Source organism: Stegodyphus dumicola, chromosome 10, assembly GCF_044657685.1.
Source record: "Stegodyphus dumicola isolate Sdum_Otavi_A_Nest chromosome 10, ASM4465768v1".
Classification (NCBI taxonomy): domain Eukaryota; kingdom Metazoa; phylum Arthropoda; class Arachnida; order Araneae; family Eresidae; genus Stegodyphus; species Stegodyphus dumicola.
The window spans coordinates 96,610,413-96,632,670 of record NC_140777.1 but is presented as its reverse complement, the minus strand read 5'-3'; the positions used below and the strand labels follow the sequence as shown (position 1 = coordinate 96,632,670).

The window sequence follows — 22,258 nt, the reverse complement described above, 5'->3', positions numbered from 1 at the left end:
ACGTAATTATAAACGTCATTCCATGCTGCTTCAAGTGTATCCTACACTTTATCAACCGTATTAGCTGCAGAGGAGTGGCGGGCCAGTCTTTCAGCAGCCCATGATCAGATGTTTTCAATGGTGGACAGATCGAGAGACCGTGCAGGCCAGGGCAGAAGTTGAATACCCTGTGTATCGAGGAAGGTTAAAACACGATGTGCAACATGTGGTCTTCATTATCTTGTTGGAAGATGGCGTTTGCCAGGCCTCAAAGGTAGGGCACAACCACTGGACGAAAGATGTTATAAATGTACTGATTCTATATTTCAGTTATGATTAATGAAAATAATAGATATAGTTACATATATAACAGTTTGGAGGTTTACAGGAGTGTGAAGTTAGTAGAAACAGCTGATACCCCTGGCAGCTAAATTGGCCCTTACCCGGTTAGGCATGGAGTCGAACTGAGCTTCGATGACAGAAACGGGCCACTCATTCATGTCTATGCCACACTTCATCAACTGTGTTAGAAGGGTGATGGCCAGTCTCTCAACAACCTATAATCAGATACTTTCAATGGGTGACAGATCTGGACATCGTGCAGGCCAGGGCAGCAATCAAATAATCTGTGTATTGAGGAAGGCCAGAAAACGACATGCAACATGTGGTCTTGCATTACCTTTTTGGAAGATGGCATTTGCAGGCCTCGAAGGTAGGGCACAACCACTGGACGAAAGATGTTAGAAATGTACCAATCTGCGTTCAAATTACCGTCGATCCGAGCTAGAGATGTGCGTGTCGTGTACCCAATAGTTGCCCAAACTATTACACTAGGTATAGGGCCCCTATGCCGATATCGAATATAAGCAGGCAAGACGAGTCTCCAGACACGTATACGGACAGATCAGACGATCCTCAGAGTCTTCAGACACGTATACGGAATGTACACGTACATCGTACGTCAGAAGACTGCATGAGAACCGGGACTCGTCTGAAAAGGCCACAATGTGCCACTCCTGTATCCAGCTTTGTTGTTCAGCTCACCAGAGCCTCCCTCTCTTCCTATGCTGGATTGTCAAGGGAAGACGATTAATAGTAACGGTGCTGTTAGTCCACGCTGTTGCAAACTTTGACGTACCGTAAAAGCGGTTATTGGGCGTGATACAAACATACTCATTTCTTGACTAATGAATGGTATGTCATATGGTTGTAGGTTCTGCAGGCCTGACTTCACAATATGTCTGTCATCTCGGGCTTTAATCATGGGAAGGCGCTAAAATCGTGCATGCCGTTCTGTATGACCCTCATTGATTCCATATTCGCAAGACAGTGGTTGGATATCGACCAATGCAATGGGCGATATCACGGAACGGTAATCCACACTCTCGATATTCAACAATCCTACCTCTATCGAATTCCCACACTTGCTGATAAGCATTTCTTCTGATTCGAGGCAAAACATGATATTCTCTAAGCAAACTCAGACCTTACAAAGCGCTTTACTAATGAGAAATCCACTACATAACTTTTTCTTTATGCAGCGCTGAAGATGTCGTTTCTCCTTCCTGCATTGTCTAAATGTGCTGAAATACTAATCATTTGCATATCCCAACCTCTTCTTCCTTTAAAGTGATTTTGATGTTCTTCATACTATTCCTTCTTGGTGTTGCAATTTTAATGGCCAGCAGTATAGTTTAAAAACTGATTTCGAAAATGTGGCTTTAATGCAAAAGAAATCACGGAGGAATTGCAAAATGTGGTTAATATTTCAGACATCAATCGAATTATGAAGATCAGTTTTTGGAATCTGTGTCAATTTAGAATAATATTGAGATAATGAGTGTACAAGCTGATTATGATATTTTTTAAAGAACTGCAGGAACTGACAGCGAAAGTTACACAAATTAAGCAAGTCCTTGTGTTGGACGACTTCTTTTGACTCCCATCCGTTCCGAGGGAATGCCCTAAATAAAAGCGCGCCGTCTCGAAAAGCGTTGAAATATTCACTTTTTTCTTAGCTCCCTCCAGGGGCGTAGCTAGAGTTTCCAGCGCCAGAGGGACAACTGAAGAATTCGTGCCCCTTTTTGTGTGCCAAGAATGGAAAACAATTCCGTAGCATCAATTTGGCGTCCCTTGGATGCTGCCCCGGGGACAGATGTCCTCCCATGCCCCACGCTAGCTACGCCACTGGCTCCCTCCATGGGATTCATTCAGGAACATCATCACCAGACTCATTGCGGACTTATTTCAGTTTTACAGGGAAGTACTGCAAAAGCAGTAGAACCCCTGTGTAATTACTTGTGTACCAAAAGCGTTAAATTAAAAAATTTTTGCCACCTAGTGCAGCTACATTGGCTGCACATATTCTGGCACCGACCGTGCACATCCATCTCAATCACATTATGTTTTGGCCACGCGGGACTTGACGTCGAAAGGGACAATTCTCAAAACCCGCACAATTCCGGGAAACCCGCATAGCTAGGTTACCATTTTCACTTACTACATAGACTTGAACGCCAAACACTAATCTATTAACCCTCAGACTGAGATTACGTGAGGCTTCAGAAGCAGAACTTTCGTCTGATTGGTTGTCTCTACTTGGGACTGAGGTCCAGCCGAGATATTTTCGGTGAGATTTGAAAAAATTCTGCGTAGCCGCAACATTGTTTCTGTAGCTAGGCGGGACTTCCCTTCAGGCGGGGATCTTTTTTCGAGGAATTCTCTCGTTTAAACCAGTGCTATCAGAATTCTCGTTTCTCAGAAAAGTCCCATCTAACAGGGACTGTAGCCATGTGTGATAACTTCTTTAGTGCTGAGCCATCCATGATGGTTACATGAGGTACTGATTTCTATATTATATGTTACACAAGCCGAACTTGAGGAATATTAGTGGTTATGAGGTACTGAGGAATACTGAGGCAATCATTTGTACTTGTCTTATATGTTAGTATACAATAAATACATGGCTTTTATAACTACTGTTTTCCGCAATGCAATTCCATATGCCTATTAGTAGCTAATAATGTTTTTCATGTATGATTAGACAAAATACTTAGTATGACACTAATGCAATGCAAAGAAACATTAACTGATGTAATAAAAAGTTTTTAAAATGTGTTTATTGCTTTACAGCAATCTGGAGAGTCAATCAAATGTTCGCAGCACAAAGTTCGAATATCAGAATTTACCATACAGGAGCTCTTTAGCGATAATTTTATGATAATTCGTCTGCATCGTAGTGGACCCAGAATCAAATTATTTAGCATCTTCATGAAACTCGTTTGCACCAAATATAGCACCAAGCGAGCATACACATTGTGATCATTACAACTTACTTTGTATTTTCAAAGTAATACTTTTAATATATTAATAGTGTTTGTTTTCTTTTATAGTTCTTCCTAATATTAAATGGGAAGGAGTATGCCCACAGAAAACTTCAAAATGCCCTGTAAGGTAATTTACATATTATGTGATACTTTATTTTCTAACTTGTGCCTAATTTTAAAATTGTGAAAAAAGGAAACCAAAACGTGCTTTAATACTTTTTATACATAAATTAATGAGCCCACCAGCGGCCGAGCGGTAAAGTCGCTGAACACTGGTAGTTCAGTCCGAGGTTCGAATCCCACGAACGGGCTGGCTGCATGGGCGTTTTCATGGGTTTCCCCATGTGTAACGTGTATACGAGCCAGTTTCCCTTAGAAAGTCCTCCACGAAGGCATCCCTCCTCTTAGGCAGATAGCCCTCGAGGTTTTGCCATACTCACAAACACACACAAACACACATAAATTAATGAAAATGTGTGGCATTTCCTTATTTAATGTGTGGCTGTCGTTATTTAAATGGTGGGAATTATTGATAACTTAGTCGCTAACAGTTGCCAAATGACCGGCATTCCTAATTATGATTATTTAGATTCCGACCGTCAGGAAAAAAATCTGAGTGGGCCATTCTAGCGTATTTTCCGCACTTTTTTTTTTTTTTTTTCTGTAATAGATATTAACAATTTATCAAGGCGTGAGAGGATATTAAGGCCTGCTGGCCATTTGGCGATCATTTGTAGTACGCGTTGGCGATTTATCGATAATCTTGGCGCCGTTTGAATGAGGGGGCTACATTAATAACGAAGCATAAAAAAATGTGCTTTGTTTTATTTAATAAAGTCTGATCACTTTCACAGAGCAATGTATTTTGTATGTAATATGAGTTGTTACCTAAGCAAATTTTACTACATTCAGTTTGTACATACTAATTAAGAATTTTTTTAAATTTTATTGTTTATTCATTCTTTTTGCATTAATTTCTTCATTATTTTTTAATTTCTTGCATTTTCCTAATACTGTTTAGTGCAAATTTAAAATTTTGCTCTTGTCTTATTTAGTTAACCATTTCTTACTTGCTTGTTTTTTAAATATTATATTATAGTTTTCGTGGAATACCTCCATTGCTGGTGATTTCTCTTGATGGATTTCATCCGGATTACCTAAAGAGAGGTTTCACACCCACACTAAAAAATATCGCTCAGTGCGGTGTGAAGGCAGATTTTATGTATCCCGTTTTTCCATCTAAAACATTTCCAAACCATTACAGCCAAGTTACGGTAATCAATATTATATTTTACATTATATTTAATAACATTTATATATTCTTAATGTTTTACTGAATCTTCATTCACAAGTTAAGCAATTCAATACTTCTGAATATTTCATGAATCAAAGATTGGAATGGAGGAAAACTTGTTTTGTCAGAAGTGTCTATCTTAACATATTGAATTTGGATGAAATTGCTTGGACTGGAGAAACAGCTGTCTAATAAAACCTTCACTGCAGAATAAGAAATGAAGAAAACTATAAAACCTGCATTACAATGATTTTTTAAAATATATTTGAAAACACAGGAAATGGTTACACAAAATGAAATGACAAATGATGATATTTATGAATAACTGCTCTACCCATTTTTAAAGATTCCTGATTTCAGAGCAGTGAGAATCACTTATTCTCGTTCAATTGCATTTCATTATTTCAGTTGTTGGATCAAGATTCACTCGATTTACTGACCAATAAAGGACAGTAAAAGAATAAAGTTTTTCGAGTTCTTTAATGATGGATACTTCTGTGGCATATAAACTATATATTTGTGTGTTTTAAAGTTTCTGTGTTCTTTAGATAATGCAATGGTTTTAGAATTCTTCATAAAAATTTAGCTGCAGACATTCCCAATTACTTCATTCAGGGTTTGAAAAACGTGATGAAAAAATATCAGATGAAATTACTGAAATAGTATCAGATGACTTAATTTTACTTAAGAATATGTTGGAAGCAGCAGCTCTAACTGTAACTTCTTGTGTAGTTTGTTAAACTTAATAACTTCTGTACTTTAAAAGTAGACTCAACTAATGAGTATATCTCAAGAATTCAAAACTTTTATTATTACATATTTAAACAGTTCACATGACATTAAGCTAGCACAGTAACACGTGCATCACAACAACGGAATCTCAGCATGAGTGCCATTAAAGTTATAGTTATTTACAGTTACAGTTATTTTAAATATACATCACATTCCTTCCTTCAGTTTATAAACAGTAATAAAAATAGCAAATAATATCAATACAAGTGTATTCACAATATGACATACAATAAAAAAAAGTTACATAAAAATGATTCATGCAATATGTTACATTATTTTATTCCATGACAAAGTCTCTATATCTTGAAGGTTGTCTAATCAATCGCCCACTTCTTGTTATTGTATTATTGGATAGCTTATTCTGTTGATTTCCTATATTAACAGGCACTGAAACATTCTCAGGGCTTCCATTTGAATTTTCCTCTTTATCTAATACTATATCATCATAATCATTATTAACTTTGTAAGGTGATTTTGAAAATTTTATATGGCATCTGTTTCTTCATAATATTTCCTCATTTGAATTTCTTACAATATAGGATCTAGGAGATTTATGTTTTGAAATTATTTCACCTTTATCCCATTGCCCAGTTCTAAAGTTGAACAAGGTTATACTATCTCCAGGTTTTAACTCAGGCAGTTTCTGTGCAGTTCTATCATAATAATATTTTTGTCTAGCTTGAAGTGCACGAAATTTAGAATAAGGTTTGTTTATTTTAGTATTTAACAATTTATTACTGATAGGTAATTTTGTCCTTAATCTTCTATTAAGTAAAAGTTCTGCAGAAGACAAATTTATTCCACTAATTGGGGTATTTCGATATTCCATTAAGCCTACACTTATATCTTGCACTTTTCTCATGATATTTTTCACTATTCCTACAGCTTTTTCAGCCAACCCATTACTTTGAGGATATCTGGGGCTACTAAATTTAAGTTCGAAATCCCAATCTTCAGCAAATTTCTTAAATAAGTAGCTATTGCAGGGATTATTGCCACAAACGACTTCATTTGCAATACCATACCAGGCAAAGATGCATTTTAACTTTATCATAATTTCATTTGCTGTCTTATCTTTTATGTTAGAAACCTCAATCCATTTAGAGTAATAACCGATAACTACTAAATAATTTTGATTACCAAATTGCAAGATATCAAGGGCAATTTTTTTCGAATGGTTTAGTTGGAATTTCATGTTGCATTAGAGGTTCTTTTTGATTTCTATTTCTGAATTTTTCACATATTTCACATTTGGAAACAAGCTACTCAACGTCATTTGCCATACCTGGGCAGTAAAAAATTTCACGGGCTCTACTTTTACATTTCTCAATTCCAAAATACGCTTCATGAATTAACTGCAACATATCTTTTCTTAAACCATAAGGTACAACTAATTGTCCATAAATAAATAACAAGTCGTCATTAATATAAAGATCATTTTTAACTTTAAAATATGTTTTTACACTACTATCTACTTTTTTGTAACATTTAGGCCAACCCTCTTTAATATATTTCATAACTATTTGCAAATCTGGATCTGATTCAGTTTCTTTTCTAAATTGCACCACTCTTCTTTCACTCATAGGCAAATATTTCGAAATAATGTGAACAACATTTAGCATTTCAGGATCATCACTGATAGTTTCATTCACAGGATATGCACGTGACAAAGTGTCAGCAAAAAGCATTTGATTACCTGGAACATAATTTATCTCAAAAGCATACTTTAGTAATTTTAAGATCATCCTTTGCATTCTAGACGAGATTTTATGCAATTGTTTCTTAACAATTGCCATTAATGGTTTATGATCACTTTGTACTGTTACTTTCCATCCATAAACAAAATTCTGGTACTTTTCAAAGGAAAATACTATGGCCAATAGCTCTTTCTCGATCTGTGCATAGTTTTTTTCACTGTTTGTCAGGCTGCGAGACACAAATGATACAGGCTTACCCTTTTGAATTAGACACGATCCTAGGCCATCCTTCGAACTATCACACTGTATAATTATATCCTCATTACCACTGCAAACTTTTAAAATTGGAGCTTTGGTTAGCAGTTGTTTGATGTTGTTAAATGACTCTTCCTGAGTTTCTCCCCAATTAAATTCTACCTTTTCTTGAATGATTTTTCTTAAAGGAGCAGTAACTTTAGATACATTAGGTATGAATTTTGACAGAAAATTTAACATTCCTAACACCCTCCTTACTTCAGTTTTTGATTGTGGTGTTGGCATATCAATAATTGCTTTAATATGACTAGGATCGGCTTTTACTCCTGACACAAAAATAATTTGGCCTACATATTTGACTTCCGGTACCCTATATTGTAATTTATCAGGATTAAATTTTATATTTAGAGACCTAGCTCTTTCAAGAACCTTAGAGATAATTATATCATGAGTAACCTCATCAGATCCTGCAATTATGATATCATCAAAATAAACTTCCACATCCTCAATATCACCAAATAATTTTTGGTTTCTTTTCTGAAATATTTCTGGGGCGGAGGATATTCCAATTGGCATTTTATTAAATTTATATCTTCCATAAGGAGTATTAAATGTACATAGTTCAGAACTAGCTTCATCTAGTCGTACATGCCAAAATCCATCTTTTAAATCTACAAATGAAAATACTTTTTTACCTTCTAACCTACTAATTATATCATCTGGAGAAGGATTAGATCAAACAAATGTATTTTAAAGCTAATACCATAAATTGCAACTGACATTTTAAATTATATACTATTGCTTGTAACAATATAAGGATGTCATGCATGTCATCTTTGGAAATAATTTGCCGTTAATATCTGTTGTGGAATTTCCACAGTTTTGGAAAGTTTGGTGTGCATGGCTTTTGAAATACAAATATATTCAAAGAAAAATGAAGCACTAGCAAGTAAAGAAGCTCATCAAATATTGTAGATAAAAAATCTGGTATATACACCAGCAAAATTACATTTAAAGCAATTTTCATATTCTTCAATAAAATAAATGTAAATAAATAAATAACACTGCTTACTAAAACTCTGAAGTAAGGTTTTCTCTAAATTCAATTCCAATGCTGATTCAGGCATTACATTCTACACATGTGTAACTGGATTAATAATACTACCAGCAATTAAGAAAAAATGCTTGAAATGATTTCCAATTTTGACACCAGAAAAATCCATAAAAGTGTTGTTTTTGATAATCTCTTCATATTTGTTGCCAACATAAACAAACTTGCTTATTGCAGAGAACGTAATCAAGAATATGAGGTGCATCTAAGTTGGAACTCTACATTTGAAACATCGTGGACAAATAAATTATTTAGAGTTATTAAACATGTAAACTCAAGATCGATTTTAATAAGCAGGATATATATTCCAAAAGGAGGGATTTATCTAAAATTTTAAAATGAAGAATGTTTTCTGAGATTCGTTTTATGTATTTACTATGATATTGGAGCACCGACGTGCACAGAAAATGCTAAATAACTTCAATAATAGTTAAATTTTCTTCTTAAAGTTTTAAGTTGTTTGTTAAAACGTTTATTTGCATATATATAAATTTAAAACATCTAATGTTAAAATTAAATTGGAACCAAAGTAAGGCAATTCCTCAACAATATTAATAATTACAACCACGGATAAGAGGTTTAACACTGTATCTAAACATATCAAAGTTAAAATAAGAATTCATCAGTAGAACAAACTCAAAAAAACAAAAATGTGAAAAGGGAAAAATATACAAAATTACAAAAATTAATCTCCTTTTACTGAAACTTTAATTCAGAACTCATCAGGGGAAAATGAGTTAAAGCATTATAAAAGCCGATTAATGTGCTTCGAATACATGTTTCATTTTTCTGGTTCATTTGAAATCAAAAACTGAAAAAAGATACAATTAAATTTTCATTAAAGACATTAAAATTTATTTAAAACCGAAAAATCGAATCTCAGATGTATCCAGAATTTTCCCTACATGCTTTCGAAACACTTGGCAAAAAGAATAAAACTTTACATTATGCAAAGTGGGAGAGAGAGAGAAAAAAAAAAAAAAAAAAAAAGTCAAATAACATTATTTATAAATCTGACATTCAAAAGCAATTACTAATTACAGAGCAAAAAGCAAATATATTTTTAATCAAATTATCATTTAAACAACGCTAAAAAATTGGGTGGTGTCTGATTATGCAATCCTAAACTAAATACCAAGAAAATGAAAAACTTTTCAGAAGGGATTTCTATAAGTAATACATAAAATCTAATTTGGCCTAAAACAGCTAAAAACTTAAAAACCTATTTGAAACAAAAATTTAACAAAACATAAACTGACTGAATTCTAAAGTCGACCATCTTTTCCCAAACTGTGTTCCTTGCAAAAGAATGTTGGTATATCAAGGCTAATCTGGAGAAGCAAAAATTTGTACTTCTTGGAAAAACTATGCAATAAGGTTCAAAGTGTCCAACACCAGACGAATTAATTTAAACTATGTTCAAAATGCCTTATCCTGTTAAATTTTGTGTGTGGGGGGTGCAAAACGTTGGTTGCGATCTGCAAAACTCATTATCGACGGGTGGGTGATTGTCAACTTCAACATAGCGGCAAAAGAAACTTTCTTAGACATGCTGTCTTCTGTAAAATCTTAAAATGTGAAACCAAAACTGGCTTAAAATTGAGGAAAAAGGAAAAATACAGGTTATAAAATATACAAGTTTTTCACATAATCAGGGTACAGTAAGTCTTTGAAACTAGAAGCCCCATTTTTTTTTAGTGAAAGCAAAAGTTTCCAGTTTATTTAAATTGACAAAATAGTAGGAAGATAGACTAAATAATAATTAAAATGGAAAGAAACAAAATCTTTGTACATATTTACATTAAATTTTTTATTGTAGTCATCCAACTATTACCTCCCATTAAGGTTTAAGTACTAATTTTCATCTCACTTTAGATGAGAAACTTAAAAAAAAGTAGTTAATACCAACTTTCTTTAAAAATATATAATTTTCAATAAAGGTGTTCTATTCTCTAAGAGAATTTTGATTAAGTTAGTGATTTCTTCTTTTAAGTATTCGGCACTGTTACAAATACTTTTGATTCTAAGGAGTTTAGTATGTATGGTATAGAGTACAGTACAAAGTCTTTAATTCAGACTCGTCGGGACTTCGACGATAGGGGTTTTTCCGGATTATAGATCAGCAATTTAAATCTGGTAAGATGGCATGGAGAATTTATTAAATTAAAAATATGAAACCGTAATTTATGAAATAAAGAGCAATTATGATCTGGGTATCAAAATTTACAAAAAAAAAAAAAAAAAAAAAAAAAAAAAAGCTTAATATTTATCTGTTTATTTTATTAAACATTTCTTTCAATGTAAGTTGTTTAAGTTGCTTCGGTTTTTGTGCTAATACTTTCTCTTTAATTCTATAAACAGACATAATTTCTTGTTCAGTTCTACTGTTCAAGTCCTGTAATTGCTGTGCCGAGAATACCGACTAACATGTCAATCGAAAGTTTTGTTTTCAATAACCTCTCTGTCACTTTCTTCACTATCAGAAGCGGTACATCGAAACATGCTTTCATTTTGTAGATCCTTTGGCAGCTCCAAAATCACAAACTCTTTTTGACGTAAACGAAAGTTCAAGCTTACTTTTTATAAAATTGCTCTAACAGGCTGCAAAAAATAATAAGCCGGATCCATTTAGAAGATTAAGGAACAACGTAATCTGCAACATTAACTGAAATAGATAATTAGATAATTTTAGCCTAGCTTATACCATCTGTTATACATTAAATGTGCATGCGTAAAAGTATTACGCACATGCGTAAGTGCCATGCGCAGAACGTTTGTAGCTTTGAGGTCCGGATTATAGATCATTCCGGATTATGGACGTCCAGATTAAAGACTTTGTACTGTATTACTCTTTTTGGAAGATATTTGAGTGCAAATGAATGAGTTTTATAGTAGGGAAATTAAAATCTCTTCTTTTGTCATAAATTTTAATATCCTTAAAATTGATGATTTGAAAATCTAGGTAATTAATATCGCCTTGTTGAAAGTTTGATTGAGTGTCAAAAATAAGGGATAAATGGGACAGTTTTCTATTTTATTCAAGTTGTTGATTAGAATACTATCATCCATGTTTCTGTAAGTGTTAGAACATTGTATTTGAAATAACTGTTGCTGGAAATGAAATTCCTTGGTGAAAAGGTATAAATGCTATAGTTCCCATCAGGAAGCGGCTGATTTGTTTAAAAAAGGTATTATTAAATGCAATGTAGTTATTAAAAAGAATACTTTTTAAATACAGCTGCCATTCTTCTCTGGTAATAACAGTGATAATTTGTGGAAATTGTGATGTATATTTAAAATAACTATAACTGTAAATAACTTTAACTTTAATGGCGTTCATGCTATGCGATTCCGTTGTTGTGATGCACGTGTTACTATGCTAGCTGAATGTCATGTGAACTGTTTAAAATGTATAATAACATTTTGAATTCTTGAGATATACTCATTAGTTGAGTCTACTTTGAAAGTATTGAAGTTATCAAGTTCAACAAACTACACAAGAAGTTACATGGTGTCAGGAGCAAAATGGATTTCAGACCACCTGCTCCGCTAACATTCTCCGTCGGAAATGTTAAGGAAAAATGGAAAATATGGAAGCAAGAGCTAGAAAACTATTTACTTGCAATGGAAAAAGATGCCAAGCCAGATAAGACTAAAATTGCAATCCTTTTGAATTTACTCGGTACTGAAGGACTCGAAATTTATAACACGTTTCGATTTGAGCCACCTGAGAATAAGGAGAAGTACGAAGAGGTCTTGAAGTATTTTGAAGATTATTGTTCACCACGGCAGAATGTCGTATATGAACATTACAGATTCTTTTCATGTAGCCAGCAAGAAGGACAAACAATTGAATGTTATGTCACTCAGTTAAAGACTTTAGCGTCAACTTGTGAGTTTGCTGAACAAGAAAATGGATTGATTCGCGACCGTATTGTATTAGGCATTCGGGATAGGAGTCAGACCAAATGTTTGCTTCGAGAATCTAACCTAGGATTAGAAAAAGCTATAGAAATAGTCTGTGCCGCTGAAACAAGCAAAGAGCAACTCCGGAACATGAAAGATGATCCAGCGACTGTGAGCAATATAGAAAACAGCAGTATCAATCAAAACAGTCAGTGCCACCGAAATTGTCATCGCAGCAGAAGCAATCAGCACTAGAATATGACTGCAAGAAGTGTGGAAGAAGGCACAAATATCGGGACTGTCCAGCTTTCGGAAAGACGTGTGCGAAATGCAAAGTAAAGAACCACTTTGCCGCGAGGTGCCCCAAGAACATTTATGAAGTTGAAATACCATATAATGAACTTAGTATATATAATGAACATAGTGTATTTGTTGACTCTGCAATGATAAATCCACCAGTAAACTGGCACAGTGAATTTAAAATAAGTGCAAAATCAATCAAAGAACTAACAAATTCTATTGATGAAGTAAATAAGGATATTCACAAGGTAAGTGAAACATGGGTGAAAAGTATTACAATGTACGTAAATAATAAGTCTTTCAAGGTTGATTTTAAGTTAGATACTGGTGCAGAAGTAAATATTTTGCCTTTGTATGTTTTAAATAATGTTAAACGTAAGCCTAAACTTAATGAAACTGATTTGTTCTTAACTGCATATGGTAATTTTAAGTTAAAACCAGAAGGTACTCTTATAATTAATTATTCAACTGACAGGCTTAAGAATGTACCTTTACAGTTTTATGTTCTTGATGTAAGATCTAAGCCTATATTAGGGTTAACAGCTTGTTCTGCATTAAAGCTAATTGAAAGCATTGATTCCTTAAAGTACAATATAATTAATAAAAATGATTTAATTGCTCAGTATAAAGATGTATTTACAGGTACAGGGCAATTTCCTGACGAACCACATCATATAACCCTTAAAGATGATGCAATACCAGTAATACACCCCCCAAGACGTGTTCCTCAGCCTTTGCAGCCTAAATTATAAGATACTTTAGATAAACTTGAAAGAGAAGGGATAGTATCGAAAATAAATAAACCAACTGATTGGGTTCAAAGTTTGGTTATAGTTGAAAAACCTAATGGGAGTCTGAGATTATGCTTGGATCCTAGAGATCTAAATAAAGTAATTAAAAGGGAACACTATCAAATTCCTTCTTCAGATGATATAATTAGTATGTTAGAAGGTAAAAAAGTATTTTCATTTGTAGATTTAAAAGATGGATTTTGGCATGTACCACTAGATGAAGCTAGTTCTGAACTATGTACATTTAATACTCCTTATGGAAGATATAAATTTAATAAAATGGCATTTGGAATATCCTACGCCCCAGAAATATTTCAGAAAGGAAACCAAAAATTATTTGGTGATATTGAGGGTGTGGAAGTTTATTTTGATGATATCATAATTGCAGGATCTGATGAGGTTACTCATGATATAATTATCTCTAAGGTTCTTGAAAGAGCTAGGTAAAAGTGAAGAAAATGTAAAAGTAGAGCCCGTGAAATTTTTTACTGGCCAGGTATGACAAATGACATCGAGGAGCTTGTTTCCAAATGTGAAATATGCAAAAAATTCAGAAATAGAAATAAAAAAGAACCTCTAATGCAACATGAAATTCCAACTAAACCATTCGAAAAAATTGCCCTTGATATCTTGCAATTTGGTAATCAAAATTACTTAGTAGTTATCGATTATTACTCTAAATGGATTGAGGTTTCTAACATAAAAGATAAGACAGCAAATGAAATTATGATAAAGTTAAAATGCTTCTTTGCCAGGTATGGTATTGCAAATGAAGTCGTTTGCGACAATAATCCCTGTAATAACTACTTATTTAAGAAATTTGCTGAAGATTGGGATTTCGAACTTAAATTTAGTAGCCCCAGATATCCTCAAAGTAATGGGTTTATTGAAAAAGCTGTAGGAATAGTGAAATATATCGTTAGGAAAGTGCAAGATATAAGTGTAGGCTTAATGGAATATCGAAATACCCCAATTAGTGGAATAAATTTGTCTCCTGCACTACTGTTACTTAATAGAAGATTAAGGACAAAATTACCTATCAGTAATAAATTGTTAAATACTAAGATAAACAAAAACCTTATTCTAAATTTCGTGCACTTCAAGCTAGACAAAAATATTATTATGATAGAACCACACAGAAACTGCCTGAGTTAAAACCTGGAGATAGTATAACCTTGTTCAACTTTAGAACTGGGCAATGGGATAAAGATGAAATAATTTCAAAACATAAATCTCCTAGATCCTATATTGTAAGAAATTCAAATGGGGAAATATTACAAAGAAACAGATGCCATATAAAATTTTCAAAATCACCTTACAAAGTTAATAATGATTATGATGATATAGTATTAGATAAAGAAGAAAAATCAAATGGAAGCCCTGAGAATGTTTCTGTGACTGTTAATATAGGAAATCAACAGAATAATCTATCCAATAATACAATAACAAGAAGTGGATGGTTGATTAGACAACATTCAAGATATAGACTTTGTCATGGAATAAAATAATGTAACATATTGCATGAATCATTTTTATGTAACTTTTTTTTATTGTATGTCATATTGTGAATATACTTGTATTGATATTATTTGCTATTTTTATTATTGTTTATAATTTGGAGGAAGGGATGTGATGTATATTTAAAATAACTACAACTATAACTGTAACTGTAAATAACTTTAATGGCGTTCATGCTATGCAATTCCGTTGTTGTGATGCACGTGTTACTGTTCTAGCTGAATGTCATGTGAACTGTTTAAAATGTATAATAAAATTTGAATTCTTGAGATATACTCATTAGTTGAGTCTACTTTGAAAGTATTGAAGTTATCAAGTTCAACAAACTACACAAGAAGTTACAGAAATAAATCTGTTAGAGTTAGTAGACTATGAAAGACATCTTATAAAGGAACAGCCGTGTATAAATTCTCAAAGTCATAACAGAAAATATTTTTAATGTTTAAAGTGCAAAGTATTTCTAGTATCGGTTCATTGTAATTTATTATCCGGTTGAAATTGTGGTCTTGCATCTGTGCATCTTTAATAATGTAGAGAAATTTTTTGAGTAAAATGGAAGTCTATTTCTTTCATATAATTCCTGGTACCGTTAGCTATTAATTAAAATTTGACTAGCATTTTGTGAAATTTAGGCAATGCATAAAAGTTGGAAAATCTGCTGTAAAATTTATTCGTAGTGATTTTAAGTCTTCGATAACATATTTTTATTAAGGAAAATTAACAAACGGCAAGCTATTTTGAACATGATACGTAAATTTCAATAATGAATAAATGAATGAACGGCAAGCAATCAAACATAATACAAAATGAAGCAGAAACAACAAAAACCACAGATTCAAAGAAAACGTTGCCTATCATGAAATTAGACTTTAATCACTTTCAAAACCATAAAAATCCTTTTCACTATCATCATCATTGAAAACGAAAATATCGTCATCACTACTGTTTCTGTCATCGCTAGTATCACCTTCTTCGAATAATGCGTGTCTTCTGTTCCGTCAAAGAGTATTACTGATTCCTCACTTCTTAAAAGGGCTTAACATACTTCAGCCTTTATGTCCTCACAAGATTTTTTTACCCACTCGCACACTTGGAAAATAGAGGACCGCTTCATTCTACCTGAGGGTGTGAGGGCGTGATGTGGCTCTCCTATCCACTTGTTCCATCGTTCTCGCACTTTTTCCTTAAATGGCTTATTCACCGATACATCTAAAGGCTGCAATTGGCTAGTCAGTCCACCAGGAATGACAGCTTTATTACAGGTTTTTAATTCTCTCACTTTATTCTTTATGGTTTCAGTTCTATGGGCACAAATTGATCCAAAACCAAAAGAGAGGTTTTCTTAAGAGTCCACCAGGTCGCCTCGCCCATACATTCTGTAACTACAGTTTCATTTGAGCTTCGTCCATCCAGCCTTTCAGATGAACATGAACAATACAGATGAACAATTTCAGATGAACATGAACATGTATAATAATGTTGGAAGTTTTTCTTTTGAATATGAGAAACAGCGGTAGTTTTGTGCCATCAGCATAACATATTAGAACTACCATATATCGGGTTTTTTCATGACCTGTGGTTTTTATGGTTATTGATTTAGACCCTTTAATACTCATAGTCTTGTTGGATGGTACATCAAATGTGAGTGGAATTTCATCCATATTTCCTATTTGACCAAGCTCAAAAGAAGTTTTCTTGCGTGCATTTGTAACAAACCTATGAAATGCTAGTATTTTTTCTTCATAATCTGCTGGCATTTTCTGTGCAATAGTTGTTTTTGTGTGCATTGATAAGCCTTGCCTTTTCATGAACCTGTAGCACCAGCCCTCAGACCCTGAAAAGTTCTGCTTCCCATGTTTTTCTGCAAATCCTTTTGCCTCATTGATTATCATTTTAGTTGAAACACTCATCCCACATTTCCTCTTATTATTTTGGTTGATTATCATTTTGGTTGATTATCACTGATTATCATTTTGGTTGAAACACTGATCCCATATTTCCTCTTATCTATCACCCACATTTTTACGGCATTTTCAAGTTCAGGCCAAGATGGAGCTGGGCATCCAAGGTTATGTGTTTGTTTTTTAGCAGTTTTCAGTTGATCTTCCTCCAGTCGCCAAGTATGTATCATTTTTTCGGTAGGTGGTGGACCGAAATGCATTGCTGCTGCTCTGTTTCCATGCACTTTGGCGTAGTTTAACACTCCTAGTTTATACTGAACTGTATAGCTTAATCTCTTGTTTCCTGTAGTCATATTTTCCGGGGTATTTTTTTAAAACAAATAGTTTTAAGCATCGATACTGACACGTGTGTCGGCTGAGTCAAGGAAAATCTATGTAAAGAAGGAAAGGCTCCATAGACGAAATGTGACCGTCGAACCTGTTCGAACTTCGACATCAGCTTCGAGCTTTGGCACTTTTTGACAACAGATATTTCACGCAAGTGCAAAATAATTATGGCAGATGTAGAAAAAGTTATGTGTGTCTAGACCTTTATCCGGGCTAAAAATAGCATTCAGTATTGAAAGTTAACCTGTGTCCTTCACGTATAAGACGTATTAATTTTTTTTTAGACCAAATTTAGAAAAAAAAGTGCGTCTTATATGCCGTCAAATACGATAAATTATTTTTCTCCAAATCGAACCTTAATAATTTTAATTTGTTTCTAAATCCAGTAACATATTTATAAAGGCAACACATTTTGATCTTCTCCTTGCAAGGATTTATTCAAAATATTTAAATAATTTATAATCTCCGTTAGGAAAACCAGTGAATAAATAAAATTTTTATCAACTAAATTTGCTGTCAAATTTTCATTGATGGCGATTTCTGTGAAAAAAAGATTAACTTCTTTTCGGAGTGTAAATAATCTCCTCAAGCACTTTCCAGCACTTAAACAACGAATGTTACTATGTAAAAGCAGATCTCCATACTCAGTTTCCAATTATTCCAAAAATGTTTTAAATTTTTGGTGTGTAAGAGAACGATTTCCACCGTGAATTAAATTAGTAATTTTGCAAACCATGTCCATTATGTCTTTAAGTTGTAGGGATAAACCACATAATGCCTCCTGATGTATAATACAGTGTAGCATATGACATGTTATTCCTTCTTTTTGAAAAAGTCCCGCGAGCCCAATATTTTTGCCTGTCATAGCTGTAGCACCTTTGGTTACAATAGCAGTGCAATTGTCAAATCTGCCATTCTGCTGTACTGAACATTTTAATTGTTTGTAAATATCTTCACCTTTTGTTAATCTGTTAATGATTGTAATTTTAAAAGTTCTTCTAATAATTATAGTTTTCATTTACAGTTACTATAAAGATAAGCATTTGACTTGTATTGGAAATGTCTGTGCTTTCATCCAATGCGACCAAAAAATAGCAGCAACTATTGATTAGGTTTTCTAATTTATTAGTGACATGCATGCTAATCTCCTTTACACGTCGGCTTACAGTCTGGTGAGAAAGTGATACTGTTTGAAATTTTCTTATGATTTCGTTGTCATTAAATGCCTGAGCCATTTTTATATCGCATTTTTTAATGAATTCTCCATCCAAATATGGCTCCTTTGCCTTTACTATTTCTAAACAAACTTCAAAGGATGCAGCTACAGATGCTTCTTGAAATTTTGGTTCTTGATTAAAATAAATCGTTTGATGATCCTGCTGCTTTTTCATTTTTTTCGCTAGTGGTATTTTCATGTCTCACATGTACGAATGATACTTTTTTTTATGCGTGGAAAGATAATGGCACTTCAAGTTATATTCTTTACACAGTGCTATGATTTGTAATCATTCCAAACACTGTAGTTTACCATTCTTGTTCAGAATAAATAAATAATCTATGTCTCAGCGATCTTGAAATTCTCGATTTTCGAGGTCTATTTTTCTTTTATTAGTAGCACTCATATTCAATAATTATTTTAATTAATAAATAAATATGAAATTAAGTTAATGATATTATAACAGTCACTCCTCAAATTCTAGACGAGACTGCACTCGCACGATTGCATAAATCAACCAAGTAGCGCAAGGTAGTGTGCGCATCACATGCGCCAACCATAGATAAACAACAACCAACCACAAATATAATATGTGGCACCAACGTTAAACGGATTGCTGCTCTATTCAGCCAGGTTAAGTGAAATTACGCAAACTGAATAGTACCTTCTTTAAATTCAAATTAGATTTAAATTTTCACATAGTAAAATAATTTTAAAATTAAAAATAATAATTTAGTAACTTAAATTTATTCACAGTAAAATGCACTCGCAGGCTGTTAAAAATAATTTGGGGGGCCATATGAGGCCTGCCAGCCACTAGTTAGACAGCCCTGCTTTAGATGAAAATTTGAGAAATTTTGTAATCAATTTTTCAGAATCTAAAGTAAAAAATTATCTTTTATTTCTATAGCCTCCTCTTGTTTCTCATATTGTTTTTGCACAGAATCTTCCAGATTGACTATAAACCAAATTGACTTAATCTCTTAAATTAGTCTGTATACTATAAGAATTGAGTCCGAATGGGTAAAGTTTTATTTTGTGATATGTAAATGAATTCTTTAAAAAGTCTTATTTTGTTGTTGGGAATAATATCCAAAATAGAAATACGTACTATTTTATTCGAAATCAGGCAATTGAAAATGTTTAAGAATCACTGTAATATTATCGACATCTTTCTGTTGCTTATGAGGCAGACTTTAAAATTTTTTAATGTGAACTCGGTGGTTATTAATCCTAATGTTAAGTTTGTTCTAGGTCTGTCCAATATAACTTAAATTACATTTATTACACGTGATTTTTTAAATACAATTGAATGATTTTCATAGTGTTTGTTGTTGTTTTTTTTATTGAGCAGAGAAGAAGTGGCATTTGTTTTTCAAAGCGAATTTTTACATTTGACTATTTCAATTGACTTTAACTGAGCTCAGGTTTAAAAGTAAAGAGGAAGCTAACCTGCTTTACAGTTAGTCTCTCTAGAAGGAAAAACTAAAAATTGATCACTATTAAAGGGGGAAACCTTGCAAATTTGCCGATCTGGAAATTACAAAAAACCTTAATAGGAAACAGGAACAACAGCGCTGAAGACTGATAATGGTAATAAGTACAAAAAGAAACAGAATACAGTGGAACCTTGAGATACGAATTTAATTTGTTCTACCACTGAGCTCATGCAGCGAATTTTATCTAGAAACAAACTTCCCCATTGAAAATAATGGAAATCCAGTTAATCCGTTCTGCATCCCCAACAATATCAACACAAAAATAATTTTTTTAATAAATAATACTGGTAAATAATATAACTGCAGTTTGCCTTTATGATAGCTTCTGACACCGAATTGCCTTTTAACTGCTTCTCGTTAAAGTATACACCAACAACAGCTTCTCTACATCTAGGAGTTTTGGACAGTGCTTGGAGGTAACGGTAACTCCTTTGGCCACATCAAGTTTCTTAATTTTTTCCTTCTCCTTCAGAATAGCGCAGATCGTTGATGATGATCCTTGATGATGATCGTTGATGTTGATGGCCGTAAGTCTTCTCCGATTTCATCACTCTTACAACACACTTATGTTTATTTATGATTTTTTTCTTAATTTCAATGGCCATGGCTTCCTTCCCTTTTTTTTTTTTTTTTGCAGCACTATCTGAGGCAACAATCTTCTTGGGAGGCATCGTGAAAAAAATCATTTTCACATTAAATGGTAAAAAACAATTAACTCACAAGCAAACAAACTTGTAGATCAAAGAACACTGAGTGATCTGACGAAGGGATTCCCCGAGTCGAGCGAGGGCAATAGCACCACGCATACCAACAGCCTGGCTCTTTGCTCATTACTCGAGTCAAATAGCACCACGCATACCAACAGCCTGGCTCTTTGCTCATTACTCGAGTCAATGCTCATGTTTAGAGACAAATGTTTTGCTCATACTTTCCTCATATCTGGAATTTCTTGTATATAGAGGTGCTTGTATTTCGAGGATCTTTTGTAATAGGCCAAAAATTAAAAACAAAAAATTTTTAACGAGTCCTGTGCTATATCTGCAGGATTAAAGTAAATTAAATTTAAAGCATCTAAAGTTACAATTAAATTTAAACCAAAGCAAGGCCATTTCTTAATTTTAACTTTAGATTTTAAAGTTTAATTTACTTCAATCCTGCAGCTACAGTGCAAGACTGGTTAAAAAACTTTTGTTTTCGATTTTTGGCCTATTATTATTAGTCTGTTTCTTTATATATATGTGTATAAGAAAAAATTGCATCAGAAATTTTCACAAAATTAAAAAAAGTTTTTTTTTTTTTTTTTTTTTTTGTATACATTCAAAATATGAAAGCAGATTTTAAAAAGTAGTTAAAATGAAGAAAAGGGATGTGAATAAATTAGATGCTAAAATATCTGAAAATATTTAGATTAAAAAAATAAATGAATGTTTTGGAGACCAACTCATGTTCTATATTTTTTAATGTATAATGAGAAAAGAAGCAGTCAGCTAGTAAGAAGCAAGTATGTTTGTACTAAAAGGAATAATTTGGCACAAAGTGCTGCTAAATTTAAATGTAGTTTTAAAGGAGAGATCCACCTCATCAGTAAGATGACATGAATTTCACCAAGCAATGTAATATATGATAAATAGCAATGTAAAAATCTGAGAGTCTAAGTTATCTTAATGCAGAAATTAAAAATTAAGAAAGTAAATTTTCAAAGATTAATCTCCCTTGTTTGGAGCTTCATAACAGAACTTGTCAAGGTAAAAGTGTTTTGAAGCTCCATACCCGGTTGATTAATTAGATAGTCAAGACAAATTTCATTCCTACTAATTTACTGAGACTCAGAAGCATAACTCTTAATCAATTAATCAATGAATTAGCAGAATCAAGAGTCTCTTAGAACTGTCTCTTTTCCCTACTTGTCTTAGCTTTCCAACACAATATTATGTAAAGTGAAACATTTTTACTTTTTTACAAAAGCAAGTATACAAATATGCGTAAAAATAATGATATACAAAGATACAAAGACCCCGTGAACTCATGAAAAAAGTTTTACTATTTAACAAGTAAAAGGACTGTAGCCAATACATTTTTCTTTTTGCAGATCAGTTTACAAGTATATTAGTACTATTTAATTGAAAATTTGCACCATTGTACTCTAGTTCATTTAAAACTGGCATTTTTCTAAAAAGTTTTTCTTCTATCTTTTTTGAGACACTCCTTTTTGAGTCCTGTTTACAGGACTGTCTCTTTTAATTACTTAAACAGAGACTAATAAATAGATTTTCCTTTTACTTGTTA

General features: G+C 33.0%; 1 protein-coding gene across 8 annotated transcripts in view; it reads left to right on the top strand.

The window, feature by feature from the left end:
- Nucleotides 1-22,258, top strand: part of LOC118189209 (ectonucleotide pyrophosphatase/phosphodiesterase family member 3-like) — a 167,252-nt gene that overhangs the window by 45,619 nt on the left and 99,375 nt on the right. For 5 of the 8 annotated variants that reach the window (XM_035359774.2, XM_035359777.2, XM_035359775.2 and 2 more), the window contains 2 exons: nucleotides 3,372-3,432; nucleotides 4,405-4,579. The exons of 1 other annotated variant lie outside the window; for it this stretch is intronic. In XM_035359774.2, the coding sequence (XP_035215665.1) occupies nucleotides 3,372-3,432; nucleotides 4,405-4,579 (236 nt within the window). The remainder of the gene's footprint in view (nucleotides 1-3,371; nucleotides 3,433-4,404; nucleotides 4,580-22,258) is intronic. 2 more of the 8 variants (XM_035359781.2, XM_035359780.2) reach the window with 1 other exon arrangement.